At 35.2% G+C, this 10,232-nt stretch overlaps 1 protein-coding gene across 1 annotated transcript in view; it reads left to right on the top strand.

Moving 5' to 3' along the window:
* LOC106470102 (voltage-dependent calcium channel gamma-7 subunit-like) overlaps positions 1-10,143 on the top strand; it is a 25,403-nt gene extending 15,260 nt beyond the window's left edge. The window contains exon 3 of the mRNA XM_013930629.2: positions 8,102-10,143. Coding sequence (XP_013786083.2) covers positions 8,102-8,643 — 542 coding nt within the window. The 3' untranslated portion in view covers positions 8,644-10,143. The remainder of the gene's footprint in view (positions 1-8,101) is intronic.
* Positions 10,144-10,232: the final 89 nt, after the last annotated feature.

Here is a 10,232-nt window from a genome sequence, read left to right as displayed (position 1 = left end):
AAATCTACGGGTCTAAAGTACAAGCACAAATTGATTAAATTTTAAGATGGCTGATAAAGTGTTTCTATATATTTAACTCCCCAGTGGCACAGTGGTATGTCTGAGGATATAGAACGTTAGAAACTGGGTTTCGATACCCGTGGTGGACAGAGCACAGATAGCCTATTGTGTACTTTTGTGCTTAATTACAAACAAACAAAATTATAGTTATTTATTTTGCTCCCTACTTGGTTTAAAATATTAAATTTTAGACCTAATTCTTAGGGAAAAATATTATATTTACAACTTTGAATATTTTTATTACAATAACCTATATATATTATTCTATTTCATTTTTGAAGTAATAAAAACTCAAATATACAACTCTAGAGATAATCACGAAACAAGAAAAGTAAAACGAATCCGAAAGATTGGAATAGATAAGTAAACAAACGACTGATTTCAGATATTAGACTGCTTACATTATTTTTTTTATCAACGTTTCGGTTTTCACCCAGAATGCATAGTTTGTTTACTTATTTTATTTAAAGAACACCTAACAAACCCTTCTTGGCGTTATACGCATTTGAAAAAATCAAAATCCGATGGTTATCCCTTTTCACATACTTTCAAGTCTTAAACAGCGTTAAAATTTTTATTTTTAGATCTTCCAAAATATCTGCAAAAAAATAACAAAATATGATCTTGGCTATTTGACACAAAAAGCCAAATTTTATCAACTTATATTGAATACCTTCTTTATTTAAAAAGAAAATAAAACAGCAAGTAAAAGAAGGAATCAATTAGACCAGAAATGTTTATTTTGCTTTATTGTTTTTTTACGTACTTTTTTTTCTGACCCTGAGGGGGTGGTGGAATAATAAACTAACTGTGACACGCTCTTTTTTTTTAGCCAGTAGTAGGAAGAGAATTTTCTTTGAGCTGAATTTGATTCAATAAAATAATGTGAAGCTTTGCTATAACTTAAGAACTTGGATTGGAGAGTGGATCGAAATATGGCTGAATATTAATTGAAATGTTCTTGCTTTGAATCTTTCGTCATCATTATGTTTTCCAATCCATTTAGAATTGAATCTTTCGTCATCAGTATGTTTCCCAACCCACTTAGAATTGAATCTTTCGTCATCATTATGTTTTACAATCCATTTAGAATTGAATCTTTCGTCATCAGTATGTTTTCCAACCCATTTAGAATTGAATTTTTCGTCATCAGTATGTTTCCCAATCCATTTAGAATTGAATCTTTCGTCATCATTATGTTTTCCAATCCATTTAGAATTGAATCTTTCGTCATCAGTATGTTTCCAACCCATTTAGAATTGCATCTTTCGTCATCAGTATGTTTTACAACCCATTTAGAATTGCATTTTTCGTCATCAGTATGTTTTCCAACCCATTTAGAATTGAATTTTTCGTCATCATTATGTTTCCCAAACCATTTAGAATTGAATCTTTCGTCATCAGTATGTTTTACAACCCACTTAGAATTGAATCTTTCGTCATCAGTTTGTTTTACAACCCATTTAGAATTGAATTTTTCGTCATCGTTATGTTTCCCAATCCATTTAAAATTGAATCCTCCGTCATAAGTATGTTTCCCAATCCATTTAAAATTGAATCTTTCGTCATCGGTATGTTTCCCAATCCATTTAGAATTGAATCCTTCGTCATCAGTATGTTTCCCAATCCATTTAGAATTGAATCCTTCGTCATAAGTATGTTTCCCAATCCATTCAGAATTGAATCCTTCGTCATAAGTATGTTTCCCAATCCATTTAGAATTGAATCTTTCGTCATCAGTATGTTTCCAAAATCATTTAGAACTCCCACTATCTTCTCGTGGCACGTGGCCACAACAAATTGATTCTGGCTGCTACCGAGAGAACGGCAGATAAATATTTGTACCGGATAGCTGGGTGTTTCTAACAGTTTGTTCACGACTGTGTGTCCTATAGTGCTGAAAGACCGAAAAATCATAAAATACCGTCACGCTGTTTTACTTTTCATATTTGTTTTCTTTTTCAGGACTTCTTTCCTGATATATTTGTTTATGGAAGCTTTTAATTGTTCTTTTTCTTTCTTTTTTAAATATCCGTACGTAAATTAAATTTTGAAATGTTTTGAACAACGTTATCCCTGTAGGTATCATCCCTTCATTACATTTGCCAATTTTATTCAGGTTCTTACATGTACAAATGGCGTTTTAAACACACCACGAGCACCCTAGTGGCACAGCGGTATGTTTGCGGACTTGCAACGCTAGAATCCCGGTATCAATACCCGTGGTGGGCAGAGCACAGATAGCCCATTGTGTAGCTTTATGCTTAATTACAAACAAACACAGCACGACTACGTTGGTGCATAAAACAAACCAATAGCGTTCCGAAATTATATACTCCGATATTTCTTTAATGTTTTGAGATATATATTTTTATTTTAAGGATTATTTTCTATTGTTAGCCTAGTATCTAGAGTTAGTGCTAACCTAAATGTCCTTCGTTGTCTGAACGTCATGATACTTCATTGGGATTATGGCCTACATTATCGTTAACATCGCGGGGAGGCCTCATCTGACAAAACAATGGATTTTAATCTTTTTAAGAAAAAAATGCAAAAACAGTATATTTAATTAGTCAAATTTGTTACTATGTGTCGCGAGATCAAAACCCGTCGCCAAGCATGCTCGCGTTTTCAACTGTGTGTGCGTTATAATGTGACAGCCAATCCAATTATTCGTTGGTAAAGAATAGTCCAAGAGTTGGCGGTGGATAGTTTTAATTTGATGGCTGCCTTCGAGTCTATCATATAAAAATTATGCTTGCTTTGACGAAAATTGGTCAAACAAACAATAAAATGTAGCATATCATCAACAACGATATATTCTAAGAATAAAATTCTCCCCCTACTCCAAATTAAACTATTAATACGTAATTCACCCACCAGTAAACACATTCGAAATCTTACAAGGTTCTCGAAACATTCAATATTTTATAATAAAAGAGCCCAAATTCGCAGCATCGAACTCTTTGAGCAACAATATGTAAAGTGATGCCAACTATGTTGCAACAATGTGTAAAGTGATGTCAAATATATTGCAACAATGTGTAAAGTGATGCCAAATATATTGCAACAATGTGCAAAGTGATGCCAAATATATTGCAACAATGTAAAAAGTGATGCCAAATATATTGCAACAATGTGTAAAGTGATGCCAAATATATTGCACAATGTGCAAAAAGAAGCCAAATATATTGCAACAATGTGCAAAGTGAACCAGGTATATTGCAACAATGTGTAAAGTGAGGCCAAATATATTGCAACAATGTGTAAAGTGATGCCAAATATATTGCAACAATGTGCAAAGTGAGGCCAAATATATTGCAACAATGTGTAAAGTGAAGCCAAATGTATTCAAATGTTAAATGGCACTAAAAGCTCTAAATTCCTTCACTAAGCAGAGAAAAAATTTTGTTATGCGTAATATGCTTTTTCAACATCTCAACTTGGGGGTATTTTTCGCAACTAGAAAAGACAACTGTATTGTTATAGAAGATACAAAACGTCCACGTATTGCATATTTCATTTTTCCTCAACATCTACTTTTGACCTAGAACGTTCTACCGAACAAAACAAAAATACTTATCAAAGGACTTGTAGTGATGTAATTACAAAGTATTGGACTTTTAGTGACGTAATTTCAAAGTAGTTAGTAGATGAGTAAAAAAAAAACTGATTTAAAAAACATTATGGGTGAAATAGGAAACTATATCAACTGGTAAGGAATTTTCAATTTAACTATCTTATTGCTGAGAATAAGGATTGTTATGGAGGCTCAAGCATTTTATCCCAAGCAGTAAAATATGTGTAGAATATGAACTGATGAAGTTTTTCTTAATTACGTCAAAATATCTTCTGAGAGATAAGGCGATATTAAAGAAAACCACACATTCAAAATGATGAAATCTCAAGAATCGCTTGTCCTAAAGAAACTGAATCTCAAAAGACTTATTGCTTTGATCATAAGTTTCTTAAAGAAAGTTTAGTCATAGTGCAAGGTGTTTCAAAAACTCTCACAGAACGTGGCCAGTATGCCTTTTGATATTCTGAGTTATTAATCTCAACCAATCGTGTTAGTGAAATCTCCATCAATCGTGTTAGTAAAATCTTCACCAATCGTGTTAGTGAAGTCTCCACCAATTGTATTAGTGAAATCTCCATCAATTGTGTTAGTAAAATCTTCACCAATCGTGTTAGTGAAATCTCCACCAATTGTGTTAGTGAAATCTCCACCAATCATGTTATTGAAATCTCCACCAATCGTGTTAGTCAAGTCTCCATCAATCGTGTAAGTCAAGTCTCCACCAATCGTGTTAGTGAAATTTCCATCAATCTCCCATTGTTCAAATTACTGTATTTTTTCCCACTGTGGGTATTGAAACCCAATTTTTAATGTTATAATACCTCATACTTACCCCTGAGCCACCGAAAAGGGGGTGGGGGTGGGGTGGAGTATTGATGAAATAAAAGCAAAAGAAGAGAAATAAAACCAATACTAATTTGGAAGAAAATCGCTTTAGATATGTAGTGTGATATGGTTTTGAAACAATCTGTTTGCTTGTCCAAGTTTTCCAGAATACAACTTTAGATTCTCAGAGTAATTTGTAAGCCTTAATCATTTTAATTATGGGGATTGCCTTATGAGTACCTTGTAAGTCTTTTACGTTCACTAATAATCCTCTACGTTTTGATATATATTTGTTGCCAAAAAAATACCAAATCAATTTGAACATTTCATTAATTTACGACTAATTACTCTATAATTAGAACTGTTCGTAAATAGTTACTTAAGAGCTTAACATGGAGGCTAGTCCCCCGGACTTACAATGCTAAAATCAATTTCCAGCAGTGGTTTACATTTCGCACAAAGATACACGAGGGCTATCTGCGCTAGCCATCCATAATTTAGCAGTGTAAGACTAGAGGGAAGGCAGCTAGTCATCACTACCCACCACCAACTCTTGGGCTACTCTTTTACCAACGAATAGTGGGATTGACCGTCACATTGTTGAGTTATTTAACAAGTGGTTTGGTTTGGTTTGAATTTCGCGCAAAGCTACACGAGGGCTATCTGCGCTAGCCGTCGATAATTTAGCAGTAAAAGACTAGAGAGGGAAGACAGCTAGCCGTCATCACTCACTGCCACCTCTTGACCGTGAGATTGATCGTCACGTTATAACGCCCCAATGGATGAAACGGCGAGCATGTTTGGTAGGACGGGGCTTCAAAGCCGCGACCCTCAGAATGCGAGTCAAGTGTCCTGACCACCTGGCCATGCCGGGCCTCTCGCAGTGGACACAGTAGAAAGCCCAATGTGTCTTTGCTCTAAAACAAACAAATATGAAGGCCGAGACTTGTATGTTTGTTTTAATTAAGAAATACATGCAAATCTAACCTACTATACGATTCCTAATGGCATATTACGTGAACTACAACAGTGGAAATTAATAATTAATTATTTATCAAATGAAATTATTCTTCATATTGCCGCATTAAATTGGAAAATAATAACTCGTATAAATTCGAACGAAGAAACTAGGCCTACTTTTCATTTCCCACCTAACAAACTTCACTTGTTTTCCTTGTACGGTTACCCCTGTTCTTTGAAGAAATAACATAGGAAAATCATCACATTTTAATCGTCGTTATTTGCCCCCACCCCAGCGGCACAGCGGTATGTCTGCGGACTTACAACGCTATAATCCGGGTTTCGATACCCGTGGTGGGCAGAGCACAGATAGCCCATTGTGTAGCTTTGTGCTTAACTTCAAAACAAACAAACAAACAAACGATACCAGTGGTGGGCAGAGCACAAATAGCCCATTGTGTAGCTTTGTGCTTAACTTCAAAACAAACAAACAAACGATACCCGTGGTGGGCAGAGCACAGATAGCCCATTGTGTAGCTTTGTGCTTAACTTCAAAACAAACAAACAAACGATACCCGTGGTGGGCAGAGCACAGATAGCCCATTGTGTAGCTTTGTGCTTAACTTCAAACAAACAATCGACGTAATTTTTTCAAGCCTTAATTGCTATCTCTTTCATTATTGTATCTCTAAATATCATATCAAATCTGGTTGTTGTTTGTACTTGTATCTTGACTAGCTGTGTATATATGTATTGAATTACTCGTCCCATATATTATTAAAATATAGTTTTATTAGAAATAACAAGTGGTAAGTTAGGTAGAAATTTTCTCATTACTCTAAAGATCAGTTTGTATATTTGTATTAGGTTATTACACTAAGGATCATAATGAACTTTCTCATCCATAAACTAGGTTATTACCCTAAGGATCATAACGAACTTTCTCGTCCATAAACTACGTTATTACCCTAAGGATCATGATGAACTTTCTCGTCCATAAACTAGGTTATTACCCTAAAGATCATAATGAACTTTCTCGTTCATAAACTAGGTTATTACCCTAAAGATCATGATGAACTTTCTCGTCCATAAACTAGGTTATTACACTAAGGATCATAATGAACTTTCTCGTCCATAAACTAGGTTATTACCCTAAGGATCATAATGAACTTTCTCATCCATAAACTAGGTTATTACACTAAGGATCATAATGAACTTTCTCATCCATAAACTAGGTTATTACACTAAGGATCATAATGAACTTTCTCTTCCATAAACTACGTTATTACCCTAACTTTCTCGTTCATAAACCAGGTTATTACCCTAAAGATCATAATGAACTTTCTTGTCCATAAACTAGGTTATTACCCTAAGGATCATAATGAACTTTCTCGTTCATAAACCAGGTTATTAGTCTAAAGATCATAATGAACTTTCTCGTCCATAAACTAGGTTATTACCCTAAGGATCATAATAAACTTTTTCGTCCATAAACTAGGTTATTACCCTAAGGATCATAATGAACTTTCTCGTTCATAAACCAGGTTATTACCCTAAAGATCATAATGAACTTTCTCGTCCATAAACTAGGTTATTACACTAAAGATTATAATGAACTTTCTCGTCCATAAACCGAAACATTATCCATAGTGAACCGAGTTTTCCTTGCAATTGTTATTTAGTGTTTTCAACCAGAATGGAACTTCATTCCAGAGGTTTCCCAGCTTTCTCAGCACAAACCCCCTTTTTTCCCCCAGAATATTTCGCATACTGACTAAGACCCACTCTCCATGAACCAATAGATACTGCATACCTTAACACTACTGTGTATTTTAAATATTTGCTAACACTCCCCCTCCTTACCTACGACTCTTGTCTGCGGCGGCCAGCTTGGGAACCCATAAGTTATGCAACTCAAGGGCTAAAACGCCATGTTAGAGACTCAAACATTCAGGTATAGTCAGTTTCTACTTTAGTAATGCTGATACAAAAAAAAGCTCAAACAGTCAGCTGAAAGTGCAGAGCGAGTTGAGAATCATATCTCGGGCTCGAACCTTGGATCTTCCTATCCGTAGCTTAACGGTAAATATTAGGTCACTCTCCTTAACGACTAGAATCCTAAGTATTTCTATTAGTTTCCTTACCATGTTAGATAATGAGATACATATTATATACCTTGTGTTAGAAAACGTACTCTTGTTCAACCAAAGTAACTTTGACATCACAGGTTGATTGATTATGCAGGTAAAAACATTTTTCATACTAAATATATTGACAAACTTTAACTATTTTCCATATTGGAGGACGCCTAGAATTTTCAGCGTTGGGGGCGTTATAATATGACAATCACTTCCACTATTCGTTGGCGGTGGGTGATGATGACTAGCTACCCTCTCCTCTAGTCTTACACTGCTAAATTAGGGACGGCTTTGTGCGAAATTCAAAACAAAGAAATATTTCTTACCAATAAATCACAGTTTGTTGTCATATGTTTTATGATTAGTGGTAGGTATGAAATACGTTACATCTTATATACGAACGAATCTAAATAAACTAGCATTTGGAAATATTTTCTATTGACATTTTTCTAATTTTATTTTGATGTTATACAAATGTCTTAGATATTACAAAGCTGAATATATATATGTGTATATCATATTTTTTTTTGTATTTAAGGTTTACTCGATCTTATGGGTGTGGTCATCTATATTTCAAGTTTTAAAGCTGAAGTTGGGAGTAAACTCCAACCGAAATCTTCTTTTCAAGGACCGATATTTAAATATCGCTATGGTTACACTTTCACCCTAGCCATTGCTAGTATCTTATTGTGTGAATTATCCGGAACGTTTGCTGTATACTTGTATATTCAGTGGTATAAGTTGGATTCCAAAAAATGCGCGGATAGATTGAAATATGAAGATTTTTTACAAGCTGGAGAGGATCATATTCCATGCAGGCGCCACCCACGTGGTCGGCGCAACAGTCGAGCGCGGGATGTCTCACGAGAAGCTTCTCCCTGCCCGTCTACCAGTAGAGGGCGCCGCAACACGAACCCCGGCATACCACTATCAGAATCAATGAGGGATCTGGCTTACTACAACTTCCCTCCCTTTTCTAGGGACACCACGTGTTATACTGTTTCGACGACAGCCGATATCAACAGAGAGTACTCTCGGGATTTCTCGTTTGAGACGGTTCGTCGCACGACACCTGTGTGAACGCCTATTTTAAACGTAACTTGGTTGGTGCTGCAGGTTTCTGTTATCCCGAGTTGACGATCTTTCAATCTGCATATCACCAAACATGGAATCTAGCAAATATATAATGATGACGTAGAATCTTGAACAGATTTTGTGTTAAGTTTTTATCGAGAAATTCTTAAAGACTCGTGGACAATTTTCTCAAAACATTTCAGTCTTCCTCGGAAACGTGTAGGCTTTTTTTTAACATCTGGCGTCTTAACACTATGAATTATACATTATTAAACAAGAAGGAAACGCAATATGATTTGTTCATCCGAGGGGTGAAAAACTCCTGTAATAAGAATTCTCGTTGTTCAATGAATATATCAACACTAGCTTTCTTTACAAACCATCAGTCAGCTGTACGAATATGCCATAGGAAATGTTAGACAACGTCTGTAGCCGAAATGCTCACACCCTTACCCTCTGTGCCTTTGGTCGTATCATCTGTACCAACAACTTCCACTACACACTAGGTTTTAGGGTTTCTTCTTCTCTTTAGGTTATCCTATTTTCTGTCCTCATGTCATGTCTACTAAATCTTATCTCCTTTCCAAGTATTTTCCTTGAAACAGTAGACATGTTCTAGAATGTATAGGAAAGCTCAACCGTTACTGTAGCTTAATTACACATCATTTGTGAGAGACAAAAAAAAATAAATTAGAAAACGACTTAGATTATTTAATAACATAGATTATTTCAGTTATAGTCATTACTATAACAATAGTAGCTGTAGTTATGATGTGTTGGATAACTCCGCCGTGCGAGCATCAACTCGTGTAATTAACACATTTTAAAAACGTGTTCAACTTTCAAAGGAGAAGTATCGTTTAAAACAAAAGATTGAAAAACTGATCACTCTAGTCTGGTTGGAATCGAACGCCACTTCGTAGTGCGCACTGCCAGTTTCACCTGTTTTCGATGAAATTTGTTGATGTTTCGTTGTCATTATCCGACGACAGGAAATACAAGCAGAAACGGATATAATTCACGTGACTTTACTAAATACACTTGTAGCACTTATCAGTATAAATAGAAAGAATATTTATTAAAATAGGGTTACGAAAGAAACCTTGTAGTTTCTCATATGATATGCTTTTGAGTAACAGGAGGTTTTCGTTTCTATTTCTATTTAGTCTGTTAGTCTTAGTACACTAACTAGCCACAAAAAAATCAGTGTTCTTTATCCATATTTGATATCAAATCATTTAAGTGAAATGATACAAAGAAAATCACGTTTCTGTCACATTTTCAAAGAGCTATTAGTCACGCTGATTAGTGTTTTTTACAAACTTTTCATTTTTTATTTCCATATTTGATTTGTTAATGGGTTAACAAGTCAGAATTACGACGTTTTATACAATACTGTTTTTTTAACTTTTCTTATGTGTCTTGGTTTTGTTTCTGTGAAACAATTAGCTACTTTTAACGATTTAACTGATAATCTACTTTATTCTCTCACTCCCCCCCAGTGGCACAGCGGTATGTCTGCGGGCTGACAACGCTTGAAACCGGGTTTCGATACCCGTGGTGGGCAGATCAAAGATAGCCCATTGTCTAGCTTT

This window comes from Limulus polyphemus, unplaced genomic scaffold (assembly GCF_000517525.1).
Source record: "Limulus polyphemus unplaced genomic scaffold, Limulus_polyphemus-2.1.2 Scaffold3822, whole genome shotgun sequence".
In the NCBI taxonomy this organism is placed as follows: Eukaryota; Metazoa; Arthropoda; class Merostomata; order Xiphosura; family Limulidae; genus Limulus; species Limulus polyphemus.
Note: the sequence above shows the minus strand (reverse complement) of the source record. Positions and strands in the feature narration are given on the sequence as shown.